The sequence below is a fragment of the Macrobrachium nipponense genome, chromosome 22 (assembly GCF_015104395.2).
Source record: "Macrobrachium nipponense isolate FS-2020 chromosome 22, ASM1510439v2, whole genome shotgun sequence".
Taxonomy (NCBI): domain Eukaryota; kingdom Metazoa; phylum Arthropoda; class Malacostraca; order Decapoda; family Palaemonidae; genus Macrobrachium; species Macrobrachium nipponense.
In genome coordinates, this window is record NC_087213.1 from 74,037,910 (window position 1) to 74,061,417 (window position 23,508).

The window sequence follows — 23,508 nt, forward strand, 5'->3', positions numbered from 1 at the left end:
TCGGCCTATTATGGTATCATAAACTGCCAATTTTATGGCACTAGACAAGCGCCATAAAACCGGATCGCCAATAACCAAGGACTGCCTGTAATTGAGTTATGGTGCCATAACATACCTAACAGGGGCGCCATAAGGATACTTATGGCGCAAATTGGTGCCATAAATCACCGAGTTCTAGTTAATGGCGGTTTTCACTTATTGGCACTCCCCTTGGAACGGAACCCCAGCCAATAACTGGGGACTGCCTGTAATCAATATTGGCACATACAAACCACAATCCAGATGATCCAATTCCTTAACCAATAAATACAAACCCAAAATTCTGAGCACTTTCTAAACAGCCAGACATATTCACCAACTAGATATTTGTCTATCCTTTTTTGATGCCATTCTAAATACAGGCAGTCCACGGGTTACGACAGGTTCGGCTTACGACGTTCTGAGGTTAAGGCGCTTTTCAATTATATTCATCAGAAAATTTCCAGGGTTACGACATGTTCCTGGGTTACAATGCCTACAACGCTGCCCTGGCAGAAGAAATATGACACCAAAAATGCAAAATAATCAATATTTGAAGGTTTTTTTTATGAAAAATGCTATAAGAATGCAGTTTACATAGTTTAGAATGCACCCACAGCATTAAAATGATATTGTTATTTGTTATTGTACAATAAAGTTTCATACATACTTACCTGGCAGATATATACTTAGCTATAGACTCCGTCGTCCCCGACAGAAATTCAAATTTCGCGGCACACACTACAGGTAGGTCAGGTGATCCCGCCGCCTGCCGCTGGGTGGCAGGAATAGGAACTATTACCGTTTTAAGCCAGATTTTTCTCTTCCACCTGTCTCCTGAGGGGAGGTTGGGTGGGCCATACGATCGTATATATCTGCCAGGTAAGTATGTATGAAACTTTATTGTACAATAACAATATCATTTTCATACATTCAACTTCCCTGTCAGATATATACTTAGCTGATTGGCACCTTTGGCGGAGGGCAAGAGACAGCTAATTACTGACCTAATAGGTAAACAACATATGTTGTAGGTAATACAAGTTATTAATATACCCTAGTTTCCTACCTTTTTGTTTTAGGCAGAAGATTTCTTAGCTTGTGCTGAGAAGTCTGCTTCGCCTCAAAAGCTTCAGCGAGGGTGTGCCCTATGGCTGAGAACTCTTGAAAAGGACTGTCAATGGGGTCTTATCCACTTACTCAACAGAACCTAATGGCAATTGTCACTGGAGTCTTATTCACTTACATGACAATATACCTATGCCTCTTGGCATATAAAGGAGTAAAATACTGATCCCGATCACCCGATCCTAACCGTGGATTAGTAAATATGATTGAAAGGCGTTATCCCCACACACCTTTCAAACAACCTAAAAACTCAACACCAATAATTTTAAAATCACAATATATAAAATATAAGGACAAAAATTAATATTAAGGATCAGTCTTCTCTCCTTTCCCCAGCACTGTATCCGCTGATACATAAGGTCCTAGAGAAAAGCATTTATCATATGTCACTCTCACATCTTTCAAGTAATGTGAGGCGAACACTGAGTTACATCTCCAATACGTGGCCGCTAAGATGTTCTTCATTGACATGTTCTTGTTGAACGACAATGATGTAGCGACTGCACGTACTTCGTGTGCTTTTACCCTTAAGGCCTTATATGCCTCACTATCACAGCTCATGTGGGCTTCCGTTATGATGTTCCTAACAAAAAATGCTAAGGCATTCTTTGACATAGCTCTTCTAGGGTCTTTAACTGCACACCATAAACTCTGATTGCAACCCTGCAACTGCTTCTTCTTCTGCAGGTAAAATTTCAAAGTTCTCACAGGACATAACGTTCTTTCCATTTCATTCCCAACTAATTGAGAAAGGCCTTTTAACTTCAAAGATTCCTAGGCCAAGGTGGTTCGAGGGGTTTTCAATTTTTTCTTGCTAGAAATAAAGGTTTAAAGGACAATACAGCCGAATCCTTCTTAAAACCCACTCTAGAGTCAAGTGCTTGCAGCTCACTCACTCTTTTCGCAGTGGCGAGAGCTATTAAGAAAATGCATTTTCTAGTCAAGTCCCAGAAAGTAGCTTTATCGGGAGGTTCAAATCTCTCCGACATAAGGTATTTGAGAACCACATCCAGATTCCAACTAGGGGCGAGAGAAGTTCTTAATTTTTTAGTTTCAAATGATCTAAGCAAATCATGCAGATCTTTGTTATTCTCTATGTTCAGGCCCCTATTCCTGAACACAGCTGATAACATGCTCTTATAACCTTTAATGGTTGACACTGCCAAATGAGATTCTTCTCGTAAAAACAAAAGAAAATCAGCAATTTCGGTCACAGAGGTATCGGAGGAGGACAGCTTCTTCGCCTTACCTTACAGACCTTACATCTTGTTCGGGTTGCCCCAGGTCCCTCAGTGTGAGGCACCTCTAATGTCTACCAGAGAGTTGCTAGTACATCTTCCGGTATATTTTGCATCTTCCAATCTTGGATGGTCTGGGATGCAGTTTAGATATTTGTCGAGCTTATTCTTAAACTCATCTACGCTCACTCCTGATATATTCCTCAGATGAGCTGGCAACGCATTGAATAGACGCTGCATTATCGATGCTGGTGCGTAGTGGATTAATGTCCTGTGTGCTTTCCTTATTTTTCCTGGTATATTTTTGGGCACTATTAATCTACCTCTGCTTGCTCTTTCTGATATTTTTAGTTCCATGATATTTTCTGCTATTCCTTCTATCTGTTTCCATGCCTGAATTATCATGTAGCGTTCTCTTCTCCTTTCCAGACTATATAATTTTAAGAATTGTAGTCTTTCCCAGTAGTCTAGGTCCATAACTTCTTCTATTCTAGCTGTAAAGGACCTTTGCACACTCTCTATTTGTGCAATATCCTTTTGATAGTGTGGGTACCATATCATATTGCAATATTCAAGTGGACTACGAACATATGTTTTATAAAGCAATAATCATGTGTTTCAGCTTTTCTTGGGGGGTTTTGAAGTGCCGTAACAACATTTCCCCATTTTTCGCTTTACATTTTGCCAACAGAGTTGCTATTTGATCATTGCATAACATGTTCCTATTCATCATCACACCAAGGTCTTTAACTGCTTCCTTATTTGTGATGGTCTCATTATTAGGTCCCTTATATGCATATAGCTTTCTTTCTCTGTCTCCATAATTTTATTGATTCAAATTTATCAGAGTTAAATACCATCCTATTTACCTCTGCCCAATCATATACTTTGTTAAGGTCTCTTTGTAGAGCGTTCCTATCTTCATCACAAGTAATTTCTCTACTTATTCTTGTGTCATCTGCGAAACTACTCACTACCGAATCCTTAACATTATTGTCTATGTCTTCAATCATAATAACAAACAGTATTGCAGCTAACACCGTACCTTGCGGCACACCGGATATTACTTCCGGCTTCATCCACGATTTCTCGTCGTTTGCAATAACTATCTGTTTTCTGTTGTGTAAAAATTCTTTTAACCATCTTCCTACTTTATCCACGATATTGTGTTTTCTAATTTTCTTCGCTAATATATTATGGTCTACTTTATCAAAAGCTTTTGCAAAGTCTAAATAAACCACATCTGTTTCATTTCCGCTTTTCATATTTTTGAATATGTTTTCACGGTGGACTAACAGTTGGGTTTGTGTACTTTTTCCGGGTACGAAACCATGTTGTCCTTTATTAAACAAATTATTTTTATTAATGTTTCATAATATTTTCTTCATTACCCTTTCATACACTTTCATTATATGTGATGTTAGACTCACAGGCCTATAATTACTTGCCTCTAGTCTTGATCCACTTTTGAAAGTAGGGGTAATATACGCTAATTTGTGCTCATCATATATCTTGCCTGTATCTACACTTTGTCTTAATAATATTGCAAGTGGCTTTGCGATAGAATGAACTACTTTCTTTACACCATCTACGGAAAACTTCCCACTTCGATTGGTATATCCGCATGGTTGAGGACCTCCTTGCTCCAGCAATTGCTTTTGCCGCTTCGCGAGAAAAGCCTCTCGCTCTGACCAATCTTTCGATAGTCGAAAGGCAGTCAGATCGCGCGCATGGGATTTATTTTTGTGAATACCTCTCGAAGTGGGGTTGTCTGAGCAGATCTGTCCTTTCGGGAAGAGATCTGGGGAAGTCCACTATCCATTCCTGTACCTCTGTGAACCATTCTCTTGCAGGCCAATAAGGAGCGATCAATGTCATCCTCATTCCCTCCGAGGACACGAACTTTCTCATTACTTCCCCCAGCATCTTGAATGGGGGAACACATACGCGTCTATGCCCTCCCAATCCATGAGCATGGCATCTATGGATAGGGCTCTGGGATCATCCCCCAGCGAGCAAAAGTTCTCCATCCTCCTGGATAGGAATGTTGCAAACAGGTCCACTTGCGGCTTCCCCCAAAGAGACCATAGTTGCTGGCAGACTTGTGAATGAAGGGTCCACTCTGTTGGAAAGACCTGGTTTTTCCTGCTCAATCTGTCTGCTCTTATATTCTTCCCTCCTTGAACGAACCTCGTCAGGAGTCGAATCCCTCTTTCTTCTGTCCATATCAACAGATCCCTTGCTAGTTGGTAAAGGGAGAAAGAGTGTGTCCCCCCTTGTTTTCTTATATAAGCCAGAGCCGTGGTGTTGTCCGAGTTGACTTGGACCACCACGCCTCTGACTTCGTTCTCGAAAAACTGCAGTGCTAAGTGCACTGCTAAGAGTTCCTTTGCATTTATGTGCCAGGCCTTCTGTTCTTCTGTCCAACTGCCTGACACTTCCTTCGACCCTAGTGTTGCTCCCCACCCCGTGTCCGAAGCGTCTGAGAATAACACTAGGTGAGGGTTCTGAAGGGCCAAGGACCACTCCTTCGTTTCTTGTCAGTGGGGTCCTAACCACCATCGTAAGTGGTTTTTGATACTCTCTCCTATAGGAAAGGTATCCAAAAGATCTCCTTTTCTTCTGTTCCAACTCCTTCTGAGATGGAACTGCAAGGGTCTCAGATTCAGTCTCCCTAGAGAGATGAACTGCTCCAGCGAGGAAAGCGTGCCCCGTAGACTGAGCCATTCCCTCGCTGAGCTTCGTTCTTTCTCTAGGAAGACCGAGATTTTCTCCAACCCTTTCGAGATTCTTTCTTGGGATGGATACGCTCAAAAACCCCGAGAATCCATCCGAATCCCCAGATAGACGATAGTCTGACTGGGGATTGTGTGAGACTTCTTGAGGTTTACGAGCAATCCGAGAGATCTGGTCAATTGAAGAGCTATCTCCAAGTCCTCCAAGCACTTTTTGTCTTGTCTGCGCTCTTATAAGCCAATCATCTAGGTAAAGAGATATCCTCACCCCTTCCCCTTCAGATGTAGCCATCTTGCTACGTTTCTCATCAACGCTGTAAACACCTGAGGAGCCGTCGAGAGGCCGAAACACAAAGCCCTGAACTGATAAATCCTTCCCTGCACCATGAATCGAAGATATTTCTTCGACGAATGATGCAGGGGGACGTGAAAGTATGCATCTTGCAGGTCAAGGGAGACCATCCAATCTCCTGGACGGAGAGCAGAGAGAACCGAGTTGGATGTCTCCATGGAGAACTTTGTCTTCTCCACGAAGCGATTCAATGCACTCACGTCCAGGACAGGCCTCCACCCCCCCGAGGCTTTCGGCACCAAAAATAGGCGATTGTAAAAACCTCGGGAGTGCGGATCCTGTACTACCTCGATGGCCTCCTTCTCCAACATTTGCTGCACCAGTCCAAGAAGGATCTCTCTCTTTACAGGGTCTTTGTATCTCGCTGAACCAGCTCCCTCTGGAGTCCGTCGTCAATGGAGGTCTGTTCTTGAAGGGGATGAGGTATCCTTTCCTCAGCCACTTGCAGGGACCAAGAGTCTGCTTTCATTGAAGCCCATTGCTTCCGAGAATCCCAGAAGTCTGGCCCCTACTGGTGATTGGAGGACTGGAATCTCATTTTGCGTTCTTCTTTGGAACTCTAATGGAAGATCTTCCTCTTTTTACTCTCCTCCTCTCTTCCTTGGGGCTCGGCTAAAAGCTCTACCTCGAAAGGGCTGTTGGGCAGGTCTTGGCTCCCTCTTCGAGACAGAAGCAGCTGGCCTAGGCTTCTTAGCAGAATGTACCAGCAAATCCTGTGTTGCCTTCTCAGTAAGCGTATGGGAAATGTCCTTTACCAACTGAGAAGGAAACAGCTGTTTAGACAGAGGGGCGTATAAAAGAGAAGCCCTCTGTACTGGAGAGACTGCTTTGGTAAGAAAAGAACCAAAGACAGCCCTCTTCTTTAATACTCCTGTCCCGAACAAGGATGCCACTTCAGCCGATCCGTCCTGCACTGCCTTGTCCATGCATGCCAAAACACTATGCAAGACTTCTGGTTCCAAAAACTGAGGGTCTTGAGTCTTGTTGGCCAAAGCCCCAAGGGACCAATCTAGGAAGTTAAAAACTTCCAAGACATGGAATATTCCCTTGAGGAGATGGTCCATTTCAGACATTGTCCAGCTTGTTTTGGCTGATGGAAGTGCATGCCTCCTTGCCAAATCCACCAAGGTCGAGAAGTCCGCTTCAGCAGATGAGGGAAGAGAAAGTCCCATAGATTCCCCTGTGCTATACCATTCCCTCTCTTCCCCGATAGCCTGAAGGGGGACAGGTAAACACAGTCTTCCCCGCCTCCTCCTTGGTTTTAAGCCAATTCCCGACCGACTGCAAAGCCCTCTTCATTGAAAATGGTCGGTTGCATCTTCAAGAAAGAGGAAGACTTCGCAGCCTTCGTACTCGAAAATAAAGACCGTAGGAGAAAGGACGGGGCAAGCAGGACTCAGAGACTCTCCAAATTCTTTTAACAAGAGGGCTGCTAGTATCTTATAATCAGAAAGACCTGCCCCCTTGTTTTCTTCAGAGTCCGAAACATCCTCTAATTCCGGTTGAGTTTTATTCGGAGAAGAGTGTGCGACCGGGGACTCCTCTCTCGGGAATGCACAGGGCTTGCAGCAACACCGGCTGCAACCTGACAAGGGCTACGGTCGCTCGTGCGACATCTTGAGTCCCTGCCAGGAGAAGGCCGATGTTGTTCTTTTACCCTAAGGCCCTCCTGACAAGGACGACGGCCGCCTGTGCGACAACTTTCGTCCCTACCAGGAGAAGTCCTTAAATGTCGTTCCCTTTTTTCATGATCAATTCCTTCCCGACAGGGGCTACGATCACCTGTGCGACACCTAGAGGCCCTGTCAGGGGAAAATTGATCTTGAGAAAAATCCCAAAGAGGAGCCTCCAAGTCCGCTTCAAACTCCGATAACTCATCCAAATTGTATTCTGGATTGTACAAATCCTTGCGCCTGCTTTCAGGCGCTCTAGACGCTTTACGTCTTGTTTCAGCCGCTTCAGGCTTTGCAGGCACCTTGCGCCTCCATTCGGACGCTTCAGGCTCTTCAGGCGCTTTGCGCCTCGTTTCAGGCGCCTCAGGCTCTTTAGGCGCTTTGCTTCTTCTTTCAGGCGCCTCAGACTCCCTAGGCTCTTTGCTTTTCCTTTGAGGCGTTCTAGGCTCTCCAGGCTCTCTATGTTTCATATCAGGCGCTCTAGGCTCTCCAGGAGTTAAATATTTCCTTTTAGCCACTTCAGGCTTTTCAGGCGCGTTGCGCCTCATTTCTTTTACTTGAAGAGCTTTACGCCTCATTTCAGGCGCTCCAGACTCTTTTCGCCTCGCCAAAAGAGTTCCAGGACCTTCAGTTACTTTGCGCCTCCCTTCAGGCGCTTCAGGCGCTTCAGGCTCTTTGCGCTTCCTTTCAGGAGTTCATCCGATTTCGGGAGTTCCAATTTTACTCCTCGATACGGACATCTCATGTGCTTTCTTTCTAGTAGGAAGTTCCCTATACACATCTTGTCGCCTTGACGGCGTTTTGCGCTTGACAGTAGCCTGACGTCTGGCTGGCGCCAGGCTTCTGGCAGGCGCCTCGTCCGAGCTCTCAGATAGTTCTAAAGGACGGGATCTTTTGATAGGGAAAAATCTATCCTTCCTTCTAGTCTGATCAGATTTAAGAACTCCTACTAGGGAAGATATCTGTTTCTGCATATCCTCTAACATCTTCGTAGCTACGTCTCTCTTTCCAACCTCCGATGCAGGAGAAGAAGCTTCTGAATATACATTCTTCTTCCTCTTTTCCGGAGGATATTCTTCCGGAAATTCTTCAGGGCTTGAGTCGAATGAAGGAGACTTCCAAGTTCTCTTCGAAGGTCTCGACAATCTATCTGAACTCCATCCTTTTTAAGATGAGGAATCAGACGAAGAAAAACACTGTTTCAGGACGTCTTTCCAACGACTATCCTTGGCAGCCCGGGACGTAACTACAGGATCTGCCGAGGGGACGCCTGACCGGTGGGGATTCTCTGAAACCTCCCTGCGGCTTTCGACATTTCTTCTCCACTGGTCTTGGGAGCCTGAAAGAGGTCCAGGCCTGGGAGTGAGACAGAGCCGATCAGACGCACCCTCCACTTCACTGGGAACACTTTCACTGCACTTACCTTCCAGTTCTTTAATTTTTTGTTCCATATGTTTAAGCGAAGCTTTCAGACTCGCAATTTCAGATGTTGAGCTTGCCGAGTCCGATAATCGGGAAGGTAAAGCTGTATGGGAGGAAACAATAGGGTTATCAATAGGCAATAGTCCGCTAACTGGCTCGTTAGAGACTGACCTACTCACACTCTTGGAAGAGGCTTTTCTAGCCCTATCTCTCTCCAACTTTCTTAGGTAGGAATTAAGCAACTTCCATTCCTCCTCATTCAAATTCTTGCACTCATCATGTATTCAACTGAGAGCATACATTCCCTCTACAATTTTTACAAGTGGTGTGAGGATCCACCGAAGCTTTCGGCAGTCTCACAAAACAATTCTCATTCACACACACTCTGAACGAAATCGACACGTCAGACATTATGAAAATTCCAAAGCCAAATCCAAAAAACAGTCCACAATAGCGTATGCCAAACCAAAGATCCAATACGTCACCAAATAGCAGTCCAAAAGATCAACGGCGTAATGAAATTCGTAATTCAAGTCAGGAGGAACTAGCAACGATGTTACTAGTACCGCGACAGAGAAAAATCTGGCTTAAAACGGTAATAGTTCCTATTCCTGCCACCCAGCGGCAGGCGGCGGGATCACCTGACCTACCTGTAGTGTGTGCCGCGAAATTTGAATTTCTGTCGGGGACGACGGAGTCTATAGCTAAGTATATATCTGACAGGGAAGTTGAATGTATGAAAAGTAAGGTTTTCATAGGATTTTTGACGATGTTCCGGCTTGTGACGATTTTCGGGTTACAACGCGCCTCAAGAACAGAACCCCGGTCGTAACCCAGGGACTGCTTGTAATGACAAAAATCATGACAGCCCCCAAATCCAGAAAATGATGTAATTGTTAACTATACAGTGGACTCCCTGTATTTGCAAGGGATGCATTCCAGACTCCCCTGTGAATAGCTAGAATCCGCAAATACAGGCAGTCCCTAGTTATCGGCGATCCGGTTTTATGGCGCTTGTCTACCACCATACAATCAGCGATCAGGAGAAATTCGGGGAAAGACAAAGGGACCTACATATGGTATTCATTGACCTTGAAAAGGCTTATGACAGAGTCCCGAGACAAGAGGTATGGAGGAGCCTGAGGGAGAAGATGGTGCCAGAGAAGTATGTGCGATTGATACAAGAGATGTACCGGAATGTATTTACCAGAGTGAGGAGCAGTGTTGGGGAGACAGAAGGTTTTGAGGTGAGAGTAGGATTACACCAGGGGTCGGCTCTGAGCCCATTTATCTTTAACATAGTGATGGATGTTATAATAGAGGAAGTAAGGGAGACAGTACCATGGAACATATTGTATGCGGATGATATTGTTCTGTGTGCAGAGAGCAGGGAAGATCTGGAAGTGAAATTGGAAAGATGGAGACAAGTACTGGAGGACAGAGGAATGAGAATAAGTAGATCCAAGACAGAATATATGTGTACCACCACTGAGGGGGATGATAGAGAAAGTATTCAGCTTGGTGGAGAGCAAATAAGGAGAGTTGATAAGTTTAAGTATTTGGGATCTTTTGTTAACGCTGGAGGAAGTATGGAAGAAGAAGTAAAACATCGGGTACAGGCAGGCTGGAACAACTGGAGAGCGGCCTCGGGAGTTCTTTGTGACAAAAGAGTGCCGCTTAGGTTAAAAGGAAAATTTCACAAGACGGTGGTAAGAACAGCAATGCTGTATGGTACGGAAACAGCAAGCATGAGAAAAGCAGAGCAGAAGAAGATGGATGTGGCAGAAATGAGAATGCTTAGGTGGATGTCTGGGGTAACAAGAGTGGATAGGATCAGAAATGACTACATAAGGGGGTCAACTAAGGTGGTGGAAGTATCAAAGAAAGTGCAGGAGGGGAGGCTGAGATGGTATGGACACCTGTTGAGGAGAGATGAGGACCACGCTGGGAGACATACTATGGGAGTGGAGGTGCAAGGAAGAAGAAAGAGAGGGAGACCAAGAAAGAGATGGAAGGACTGTGTGAGAGGAGATTTACATGAGAAGGGAATTGATGAGGCAGAAGCGCAAGATAGAAATAGATGGAAACGGCTCATCCGAAACGGCGACCCCATATAAAAATGGGAAAAAGCTGGGAAGAAGAAGAATACAATCAGCGATCAGGGCGCCATAACGGGCCAAGTTCTGGTTATCGGCACCATAAATTGCAGTTTTGGTTAATGGTGGTTTTCGCTTATTGGCACACCCCCGGAACGGAACCCCTGCCAATAACCAGGGACTGCTTGTACTTAAGATCCCCTATAAAAATGCTTAGACTGCCTATAATGTTAGTTCAAACTCAGGAAAAACCCACTAAAAATGCTTATACGTACCTGGTTTTTTAAAAAATAGTTTTATCACAAAAAGGGCATTTAATAATGAAATTGAAGTGAAAATATAGTGAATATGATATTGTTATAATACAATAAAGTTTCATACATACTTACCTGGCAGATATATACTTAGCTAAGACTCCGTCGTCCCCGACAGAAATTCAAATTTCGCGCCACTCGCTACCGGTAGGTCAGGTGATCTACCTGCCTGCCCTGGGCGGCAGGACTAGGAACCATTCCCGTTTTCTATCATATTTTCTCTCTTCCACCTGTCTCCTGCGGGGAGGCTGGGTGGGCCATTAATCGTATATATCTGCCAGGTAAGTATGTATGAAACTTTATTGTATTATAACAATATCATTTTCATACAATGAACTTACCTGTCAGATATATACTTAGCTGATTGGCACCCTTTGGTGGAGGGTAAGAGACAGCTAATATGGAAAATAAGACAGGTAAACAACATATGTTATGTAAAGGTATAAAAGAAAAAACCCTTGGTTCCTACCTGATAGGTGGTAGACTTCATGGCTGTAGCCCGGTAGTCTGCATCACCTCAAGACTTTAGCGAGATATGTGATCTATGGCTAAGAGTTCTTGTGGGTCTGCCGATGGGTATATGAACCGCTTACTCGGCAGAGCCTGAAAGGACTTTGTCAATGGGTACTGGACCACTTCTATGACAACACACCTTATGAAGGAGCACAACTAATCCCGACCACCTGATCCTAACCACCATGTTAGTATATAGAATTGTTCTGAGTTATCCCCGAACTCATTACAAACAACCCATAACTCGAAACTCAAAACGCATTCATACAAAAATTCTCAAAAAAAAAAAATTTTAATACTCCTCTAAAAGATATCACAAGAGTTCCTTACTGAACAACAGTGACTGGCCGCCAGTGCAGCACCGAGCCCTCTTTGTCAGCAGAAATCTAGAACATATCTAGTAGAAGGTATGTACAAAGTTAAGGATTGGTGTTTGCTCCCGTACCCAGTATCGTATCCGCCGATACGAAAGGCCCCAGAGAAAAACATTTCTCGTAGGTCACGCGAACGTCTTTAAGATAGTGAGATGCAAATACCGAATTGCACCTCCAATATGTCGTATCAATGATTTTCTTTAGCGACATATTCTTCTGAAAAGAGAGAGACGTCGCCACTGCTCTAACTTCATGAGCTTTTACTCTTAAAAGCGGAAAAGAGTCGTCAGGACAGAACTTGTGAGCATCTGTAATGACGCTCCTTATGAAGAAAGCTAATGCGTTCTTAAGACATGATTCTTGTGGGGTCCTTAATCGAACACCAAAGACTTTGTCTAGAGCCTCCCATTTGTTTCTTCCTTTGTAAGTAGAACTTCAAGGCTCTTACAGGGCAAAGAGACCTTTCTGTTTCTCTACCTACTAGACTCGATAAGCCTTTAATCTCGAATCTCTTGGGCCAGGGATTCGAGGGGTTTTCATTTTTCGCTAGAAAAAGTGTTCTAAACGAGCAGAAGGGCGAGTCTCTGTTAAAGCCGACTTCATCTTCAAGGGCGTGAAGTTCACCAACTCTTTTGGCTGTCGCCAAAGATAGGAGAAACAAGCATTTCCTCGTTAAATCCCTAAACGAAGCTAAATGAGGAGGCTCGAATCTGTCAGACGAAAGGAACTTGAGAACTATGTCCAGGTTCCAGCTGGGAGGAGTTAGTTCCTTAGATTTTGTCGTTTCAAACGATCTAATCAAGTCGTGCAGATCTTTATTATCAGCAATCTCTAGGCCTCTGTTTCTGAAGACTGCCGAAAGCATGCTCCTGTATCCTTTGATAGTCGATACAGATAAGTGAGAGACCTCTCTCAGGAACAAAAGGAAATCAGCGATTTCGGTTATAGAGGTACTGGAGGAGGACAACTTCTTAGACTTACACCACCTTCTAAAAACCTCTGCAAATTCGAGAAGCCTGGCACCCACTGGTGTTTGGAGGTTGTCTGTCTCACTTCCCTTTCTTAAAGGGACGGGAAGAAGCTTTACCTCTCCTCTCAGGACCTCTTCTCTTAGAGGGAGCTCTGGAGGGAGGACCTCCTCGAAAGGGCTGAACCGTAGAAGTCGGTCCTTTCTCCTTTCTTGTCAACCGCAACTAGGGGTCTCTTCTTCCTTGCAGTTTGAAGGAGACGATCCTGTGTCGCCTTCTCAGTCAGTGAGCGAGAAATGTCCTTCACTAACTGAGAAGGAAACAAGAAGTCTGACATGGGAGCGAAAACCAGGGCTGCTCTCTGTGAGGGAGAAACCGCCTTGGTTAAGAAGGCACTAAAAATACTCCTCTTCTTAAGGAGTACCGCTCCAAAGAGAGAGGAGATTTCTCCCGATCCGTCTTGTACTGCCTTATCAATACATGACAGAATACTAAGAATGACTTCGGGGTCTAGACCTTCCGAGTCATGAGCCTTCTTAGACATCACCCCAAGGGACCAGTCTAGGAAATTAAACACTTCCAAAATATGGAAGAGGCCCTTGAGGAGATGATCAGTCTCAGAAATCGCCCAAGTCACACGAGCTCCATTCAAAGCGTGTCTCCGCGATGAATCAACCAAGGTTGAAAAGTCCGCTTCAGCCGCCGCTGGGAGAGAAAGGCCCATGTTCTCCCCAGTTCGGTACCAGAAACCTCTTTTACCAGAAAGTATGGCTGGAGGCATACAGAAGGTGGTTCTGCCCAGATCCTTCTTCGACAACATCCATTTGTCAAGAGACTGTAGAGCTCTCTTCATAGAGATCGTAGGTCTCATCTTCAACACCGACGAAGACTTCGGTACGATCGCACTCGAAAACAGTGATCGAGGCGAAGGAGGAGCCGCAGGAGTCAACGAATCTCCATACTCCTGCAAAAGAAGGTCCGTCAGAACTCTATAGTTAGAGAAGCCTTCTCTACCGTTAACCTCGTCTTCCGAATCTACTTCCACAAGGTGCGGAGAATCGGCTTGAAAAACGAGAGGATCTTCACCAAGTTCTCTCTCTACTGGCAACAAACTCCTACTAGGAGAGGGACTCATAGAGTGAACAGATTCTCTCTCAAGTCTACTAGAAGTCTCGCGTCTGCTTGACTTCTCACGCCTGGAAAGCTCTTCGCGCTTGGCTGGCGCCTCGCGCTTGTCTGGCGTCTCGCGCTTGGCTGGCGCTTCTCGCTTGGCTGGAGCTTGTTGCTTGGCTGGCATCTCGTGCCTGGCTGACGCCTCGCGCTTGTCTGGCGCCTCACGCATAGCTGACTCCTCGCGCCTGGCTGGCGTCTCGCGCTTGGCTGACTCCTCGCGCCTGGCTGGCGCCTCGCGCTTGGCTGAATCCTCGCGCCTGGCTGGCGCCTCGCGCTTGGCTGATTCCTCGCGCCTGGCTGGCGCCTCGCGCCTGAGCGTATCCTTATCTAGAGCAACTCGCTCGGATAGCTCCTGACGCTTGAAAGAATCTTCGCGCCTGGAAGACGTCCCACGCTTGTAAGGCTCTTCATGCCTGGAGGACGCTTCACGTCTGGCAGGCGAAAGAAGACGAGACTTCTTAATAGGAAGTCTAGCGTCCTTCTTGCGAGGGGGATCCCTCGAAAGAACTCCAACCAAAGAGGCTAACTGCTCTTGTACTGCTAGCAATATCCTCTTGGAAGCCACACCAGCGTCCTCTTCAATAGAAGAAGCAGGAGAACTCGAAGGAGTGCGATCCTCAACTACCGATCGAGGAGGCGTCGGGACCAGCTTAGCCTTCTTGATAGAAGAGGGGGCTTCCTCCGAGAAGCGCTCCGGGCTCGAGTCAAACGCGCGTTCTTTCCAGTGCCTTTTCAGTGGCCTCGAAAGATCCGAGTCCTTCCACCCTCGTTTAGGTGAAGGAGAACCGGACGACGAGAAACAATCTCGTAGGACGCTTCTATTAAAGCGGTCCTGAGCAGACTGTAGCGAAACAGAACCTGCTGAAGGGACGCCTGACCGTTGGGGATTCCCCACAACCTCCGTACGACTTTCGACTTTCCTTCTCCTCTGGGTATGTGAGTTTGGAAGAGGTCTAGGCCTGGGAGCATCGCAGGGACGGTCAGACGCCCCCTCCACAACACTGGGAACACTCACTTCACTAAGTAATTCACTATCACTTCCCTTACCTTGCATGGCCGCCATTTTTGTCTTCATTTTACGAAGAGTAGCCTTCAGATTGGCGATTTCAGAAGCCGAATCCGAATGCAAAGCCTGTGAGGGTTCAGATACATAGGGAGAATCAAAATCATTAATAATAGGAGAGTTAGACTCAGAAAAAGGCTCAATAGGCCTTGTACTCACACCCTTTTGTGCAGCCCGTCTAATTCTATCCCTCTCTAACTTCTTCAAGTAAGAAGTTAGAGTCTTCCATTCATTAGCATTCAACTTTTCACACTCAATACAGGTGTTAGCTAAAGAACAGTCAAACCCCCTACACTTACGACATACAGTGTGAGGATCAACCGAAGCCTTCGGTATCCTCACCTTGCAGCCTACATTCACACACATTCTCACACTAACACTTGAATCAGACATTCTATCAGAAAAATCAAAAGCAAGTCCAAATCCAGTCCACAGTAGCGAATGCCAAAACAACGATCCAGTACGTCACCAAGAAATCCAATATAGATGATCAAAAAAGTCTTGAAAAGCGAATTCCAGTCAGGAGGTAGTAACAACAATGTTGATACCACCGGCGACAGAGAAAATATGATAGAAAACGGGAATGGTTCCTAGTCCTACCACCCAGGGCAGGCAGGTAGATCACCTGACCTACCGGTAGCGAGTGGCGCGAAATTTGAATTTCTGTCGGGGACGACGGAGTCTTAGCTAAGTATATATCTGACAGGTAAGTTCATTGTATGAAAAGTGGATATTTCTCATAGAAAAATACAGGCAGCCCCTAGTTAACGACTAGGGCCTCAGTTCCTGGGGGCCTGACGCTAACCAAAAATTGTTGCTAACCAATATTCAAAAGTCTAAGGGTGCCACAATCCACCTTACAGTGCCCTAAACTTGTTAACGATGCCTTAGACAGAGTCACTGCCACGTATTTAGCCTTTAATGAAAATGTGGAATTTCATTTGCCTTATCATTTACTATGGTCTGCATGGTAGTTATACAAATTCTTAATGTCAGATTCAATGAACTTACTGGTAAATCTTGGCCTAGTATGAGAGAGAGAGAGAGAGAGAGAGAGAGAGAGAGAGAGAGAGAGAGAGAGAGAGAGAGAGAGAGAGAGAGAGACCTTTTTCAGACTGCTAATGTTTCCTCCATCTCTTCATTTTTCATATCTTCTAGTTAAGTAAGTTAAAAAAGCAAAAGAGAATGATAAAAGTAATGTTAGTAACCTTATGATCGTTGCCAGAAACAACTAAACAATGACAGTTGTTTGCTACAACAACTGAACCGAATCTGATAACAATGTTTTGCTTGCATTTCAACCATCATACAATAGTAAAAAATTACTGTAGTAATGTTACAAATAATATTAAGTAGAAAATGACTTAAATACTTTTGCATTATACCTTTTTGCTATGGAGAAAATACTGGCATGGAAGTATGGTACAGGCAGTCCCCAGTTATCAACAGGAATCCCGTTCTCGGTGGGATGCTGATAAACAAAAACCACAATTAACCAAAACTCAGCGATCTATGGTGCTGAGTTATGGCGCCATAAATCGCCAATTTTATGGTGCCAGAAAAAGTGCCATAAAACCGGATTGCCATTAACTGGGGACTGCCTTTATTGCTCAAGTTAAGTTAAGGCTACCTCAAAGTATTGTTTTTGTAAGAAATTATGTATTAAAAACTGAATTCCCACAAAAATTTTCTGTTAATGAATAATGATAGTTAGGATTTGACAATAGGAAAAATATGCATTACAACCAACATATTTATTACAAGTGCATTTTTGAAGAAAAATGACACAAACCAGGTTTGTTACCACAGTATTGCTGGTGTTATTAGCAATCAAATGTCCTAACTTTCATTCAGTAAACCCAATTTGAAACCATTCATCTTAAATCATCACTCTATTCTCCATTTAAATCTTTCATGTTGTCTCTTCAAAGAAAACAGCATTAAGGATAATGCAACCAATAGAGCATTTACTGTGCCTTCTACAGTCATGGTTACATTCAACCAAAATGGCTACCTATATGAAAAAGTTTGGGCAAGAAACAGCTTGCATTCTAGAAAACTGTAATAAACTACCACCTCACTAAACTGTTCTCTGCTATATCAATCATACCATTTTATGACTGTATATTCAATACTGCAATAGTGACAAAAATAAACATACTACCATACATGTGTGAACTACTGATAAAAATACTTTGAGATGCTTAAAAGGAATTCAATAAATACAAAAAAAATGAATAAATAAATGAATAAATAAATAAATATATAAATAAATAAAAATAAATAAATAAATAAATAAATAAATAAATAAATAGATAAATACTGTACGTATTACAATAGTACATATATGTTTAAATGATTATCACTACTGTATTTGGAACTTGGAAAAATTCTGATTACAAAATTACTACTGTATACATACTGATTATCTTATCTCGGTAACCGACGGCAAAAGAAAATAATAAACAACTAACCCGCCACTTGCTGCTGGGTTCAGGAGGACTGTAACATGACGAGGCTGGCTACTCAGGGGCTGAGGCACTTCACCATATTTCATGGCTTCCTCTGCAAAAGCACGCATCATAGCATTTTCCCTGCAAGATTTCCATCATGTATACAAAAAATAGTAAAAAATGCACAAAGATTAAATAAATTTTCATAAAAAGTTTTATCATTTGGATACTTACCTACTGTTAAAGATTGCTCATATCATAAGTTGTGGGGAGGCTGGGTGGGGTCTACTTTAACAATACTATAGTTAAGTACGTACCACATATCCAAATAATGAATTTTATGATTTAGGATCAATCTTACCTGCTGTTAAAGATAGCTGATTCCCATATTGAGAAAAGGGTGGTAGTGCAGCTAGACAAAACCCACTCAGTTAATCAAGCTAAAGGTTTCTTGCATGAAACCCAAATCATTCTTACTTGATCTGGAATAATTTCTAGATCTTACTGACACCAGAAGTTATTTCCATTCAAGGAGCAAGGCTCTAATAAGAGTACACCAAAGAGCAGCCTCACAGAGAAAACTGCTTCACTTGAGCCAGAATGAAACAGGAGTGATGTGAGTGACCCTGTGCCTGGGTCCAAAAGCCCTATAAAATGTTATTGTTATAATACAATTAAGTTTGTTCATACTTACCTGGCAGATATATATAATTAAAGTGCCCACCCACCTCCCCTCAGGAGACAGTGGCACTGATAAAATATGAATAGAAAATGGGAATAGTTCCTGATATCCGCCTCCCAGCGGCGGGAATGGGTACTACCACCTGGCCGCCCACTGCGTGTGCCGCGAATTTTTAAATTCTGTCGGACTTCAGAAAATACAGCTATATATATATCTGCCAGGTAAGTATGAACAAACTTAATTGTATTATAACAATAACATTTTGTTCATGAAACTTACCTGACAGATATATATATAGCTGAATCCCACCTTCGGATGGTGGGAAGAGACAGAATAGGATTTTTGGGAAACTAAATTAAGTAGATGATATACATCTTGGTTCCTGACCTGTTAGCATAGCCGACTTCGTGATTACTGTCACCAAAGTCTGCTTCTGCGTTACTAGAGTTGCCAGCGAGGTAGAGACCTGTAATGCTGGTGCGCTCTAGATGATCTGTCAACGGGGACGTGACCACAATGTGACTAGACCATATGACCATACTTCTGAGGGCACCGAAGCTAAAACCACCACCTGACCTAACCTATCAAAGTTAGTTCCATAACTTCTAGGCTAAAGAAAAGGAACGCGCCTCAAGCGACCAACCCTTCAAAGTTAAAAGCACACCTATCCCTTTTCTATAGGATAGGATTCGTGTTGCTTCTTGCACCCAATAATATATCTACGGATATGTATGGTCCTAGCGACTTACGGATATGAAATGTCGTCTTCACATCCCGTCGGGAGTGTGAAGCGAACACAGAGTTGCTTCGCTAAAGCGTGGCACTCAGGATGTTACTGAGTGTCATGCTCTGTTGAAATGCTTCCGAGGCCGCGCCCTCACCTCTTGAGCATTCATATTAAAAAAAAATCTCAAATCTTTATGCAAACATAATGAATGAGACCTCTTAAAAGAACTCCTTGGCTATCATGCCAGGGTGTTCTTGGACATGAACTAGTCTGGTCTTTTTATGGAACACCGCAGATTGTCTGTTGACCTTGACTTTCTATAGTTTTATCAAGATAAAACTTGAGAGACCCTACAGGGCACAGGACTCTCTAATGCCCTTGCCCAATAATTTGTGCCATACCCTTGGTCTCCAAGCCTTCGGGTCAATGGTTAGACAGGTTTTCGTTCTTATCAAGAACGGAAGGCTTAGCGGACAGACCGCATTATGTCCTTTAAAGCCAAAACCTCTGATGATGGCTAAAACCTCACTAACCCTCCTTGCCGTGGCTCGAGCGGTTAGAATATTAGCCTTTCTGGTCACGTGTATTAAGTTCGCAGAAAGGATAGGTTCGAAATGCTTTTGGCATCAGAAACTCAGACTACGTCTAAGTTCCATGCCGGAACCTTTGATCCAGAGAATTTCAAGATCTCCACAGACCTCAAAGATCGTGAAGCTTGTTGTTTGACAGAACCGAATCTCTGAGCCTAGAGGCCGTCAACAACATATTTGCATATTCTACAACAGTTAGGACTTCTATCTTATCTCATACTTCATACGGAAAGATAGAACCATAACGAAATTCACAGAGGTCGAGGTGGAGGAAACAGTCATTTCCCTTCACTATCTCCAGAAACGGCCCCCTCCGATTGAAAACTGAAAATAGGCAGCACTGCTTTGCCTTGGCCAAGAGACTGCCATTAATCTTGAAGCTCTTATCGCTTCTCGATAGTCTGAACGCCTTCAGAGTCAGAGAGGAGAGATATTAGATACTTCACTAAGTGACGATGTTAGATTACACAGATTCTCTCGGGAAGGGTCTTTGACAATTCTCGAATTACCTGACCTCTGTGAATCCAACCTCTTAGAGGCCAACATGTGGCGACTAAAGCTAATCCTCTAGGATCATGAATAAGGGAACAACTTAAGAGGAAGCTCCTTCGTCTTCAATATTACGAAAAACTTAACGAAAGGACGCCCTCAGTCTCTCCTCACTTTCGACATACTTCTAAGTGAGGATTACTCAGACGTCAGTAGTTGTTGCCTTCGATCGAGAAGACCCGCACGGACGCTGCACTAGTTTAACGAACCTCTTGAGGATCGTTACGTTCCGTGCCCAAGCCCATAACCAATTCTCTCTTCTCGAGCTATGAGAGAGCTGAGAAATTATCCGAGATGATTTGGGCCACTCGATCCAAACTCACCCTTCGAGGAACTGGAGAGCCGACCAATTTGGCTTCCAATTCTTTCAGACAATGTGCCAGAACATCTGTTCTCTGTTCGGATGTCTGGCACCCTCTCGCTATCACCCGAGGTGATCCTCAAGCCGTTGAGAGAAAATTAGAATTACAAGATCTTTGATGTTATTCCAATTTCTTCGTGAGGAAAATTTGTAGAGGTCTGAATTGCTGTTTATTCAGGGAAAACAAGCTTCTCCAGCGAGGAAATGGTCCCCAGCAAACTCATCCATTCCCTCACTCAGCCTGCTTCCTTCCCTAAATAAGGCTGCGCTTTGCATAAGCAGGAGAGCATTATTATAGTGCTATGCCGCGGTAGATTCGTACAGAATGTTACCGTGCGGTAAACCCGCACCTAACAAGTATAAGAGATATCTTGTTGAAATTTTCTAAGTAAACGGCAGGTATGATCATTCAAGATTACTAGAAATTTCCTCAACCCGAGGCTAAAATCCATGATTGTAGGGCAGAGAGACGGTTTATTCAGCCATTCCCGGAAGGGAGAGAGACGTAACCAACCGCGCATGACACCGAGCTAGCCGGTACTGCGTAGATCACAGTAACAGCAGCCTTGATCATCGTCTCACACTATGTGCCTGAGTTGCCAGCTACTCCTTTTACGAAGGGATAGGTATGAAATTATCGAGCCAAAGGAAACTCTCAAGCAGGCATATTTAAACGAAACAAAATTCGCTAAATACAGAAGCTGAGTTGATGTTGCAGTTCAATTAGAATACTTCTCGTCTAAGTCGCAATCCGTAGAATAACTAGGATATGCGCCTACCCCTCGGACAATTCAACTGCTTAGTAGAATCATGTCGCGAGGTTAATATACGTTAGTATATTTTATAGTATTCTGAACAACGATCTCCATCCTAAATTCTTTCCTTCAAGAAAACAAAATAAGGATTGGAGATCGACCACCTTCGATCTCTATCAAAAAGAGTGAAGGAGAAGTCTTCCTCGAAGGAAAGCTTCAATGGTGAACAGAATACTATCTGCCTGAGTTGCCAGCTACTCCCTTTACGAAGGAATAGGTATGATATTATCGAGCAAAAGGAAACTCTCAAGCAGGCCTATTTAAACGAAACAGAATTCGCTAAATACAGAAGCTGAGTTGGTGTTGTCGTAACAATACCTGAAGAGTTGTTCTTACTCCGAAAACTCTTGGAAGGTTGAAGGGAGTGTCAAATAAATACATTAGAACAACAGTTCTTTCGGCTTCTATCCGCAGAGGTAAATACGATATGCGTATATGACTCGACCCATGCGTTAGCAAAATGACGCAAAGATAAACTACGTAAGTATTGTAGTAATTTGAACATCGAATTCTCTACTACATCTTCCTGGACGAGGAAGAGAGAAAGAAAGGAAAACGACTGTCCACGTTCTAATGAACGAGACTTTTAAAAGAACTCCTTGACTCTTTGCCAAGACTCTTTTCCAAGAAAAGGGAGTAACATTCGAATAGAGATCATCAAGAGAGAACCGTGGATCAAAAAAGACCGTTCAATGTTCTTATGATATTGGACAAAAGACTTCCTGGATAGTCTACAAGTCTTTCTCTTAACCCCGGATGAGCCTCTGAAAATGAATGAGAGCTCTTCCGAAATTTGTTAATGAGTTTATCCGCTTAAACGATAAAAACGTTAAAATCTATGTCAATGAGAACTACCCCATTTATGAGGGGTCCCCCACTTAAATGACAATGGGGAAAACGTCCTGACTTGACAAAACTATTAGCACTTTGCTAATAGGGGAAAACCCTTTAACATGACCGAAAGTCACCCAGGAATCCGAGTATATAATCTTCCCGATTCTCAAAGAAATCGATGAAGAGGAAAGAGGGATCGAAGAAATTTACGATAGCGTATGCCTAGCCACAAATACAAGTTAATAATCGAAAGAATAATTAGGATACTTAAGTGGCTAATGAAGTTTCAAAATCCTAGGCGGAGGTCTGTAAACAGTTGTTTACCGACCGGCGACAGAAAAAAATATGAATAGAAAATGGGAATAGTTCCTGATATCCGCCTCCCAGCGGCGGGAATGGGTACTACACCTGGCCCGCCCCCCCACTGCGTGTGCCGCGAATTTTTAAATTCTGTCGGACTTCAGAAAATACAGCTATATATATATCTGTCAGGTAAGTTTCATGAACAAAACAGACATTAAAAATAAATACTTGTAAGATATACACATATGCTCCTATACAATACCTTCATGCTCCCTAAAATATTAAAACCTGGGATTTAAAACAACGAGCCAAATACGTAGATTGCTCTTTCTTCGGTTCAGGAAGACTTTACCCGCTACTAATAGCGAACTAAGGGGTTTACTGTTTTCAAACATGATTCTGCATACTTAGGGTAGCAAACAACAAAAACCAAATTGCACTTTTATTGAGCCGCATTAAACCCATCCTCAAACGACGAACTGTCATAAAACTAAACGAAGTTGCAACAGCTCTCACATTATAAATATTTACTTTTAATATAGGTAAAAGGAATGGAGCTAGTTCTCGTGTGCTAGCCTAACATCAAATATATCACTAAGAACCTCGTGCTTTTTGACATACACTTTCTAGCTTTCTGGAAAAAAAAAAGTTAAACTTAGCCTCTTTCTGCCTTAACCTTTGACAAAGACATTCTAGGTTCTCTAAAACCACAAACTAAATGGTTAACCTTGACATGTTCTAGGTTTTCAAACCACAAAATGAAAGGATAACTTTGACTCTTCCAGGCTAAACCTTTGACAGTGACACTCAAGGTTTTCTAAAACAACAAAATAACAATTTGTTGAAAATTGTATTTTTCCTAAATATACAAACCTGAGGTCCTTTAACAATAGGAAGGTACTTAGCGGCAGCTGAACCGGTCGTAAGCTTCGAACAAGGGGGTTCAGTAGTTAACTACTTGTCCGGCAGTTGGCGGTCAGTTCGAATGCGAGGAGAGGAGTCACTTTGCTTTAGGCCCAGGAAACGCAGAGTGAGGGGTGGCATGAGGTGGGACTATATGTAGAGGACCTCAGGTTTGTATAGTTAGGAAAAATGATATTGTTATGATACAATAAAGTTTCATACAT

General features: G+C 43.5%; 1 protein-coding gene across 1 annotated transcript in view; it reads right to left on the reverse strand.

Annotated features, from left to right (window-relative positions):
* LOC135198807 (acylglycerol kinase, mitochondrial-like) overlaps positions 1-23,508 on the reverse strand; it is a 120,386-nt gene that overhangs the window by 71,728 nt on the left and 25,150 nt on the right. The window contains exon 2 of the mRNA XM_064226764.1: positions 17,542-17,661. Within this exon, the coding sequence (XP_064082834.1) occupies positions 17,542-17,661 (120 nt within the window). The remainder of the gene's footprint in view (positions 1-17,541; positions 17,662-23,508) is intronic.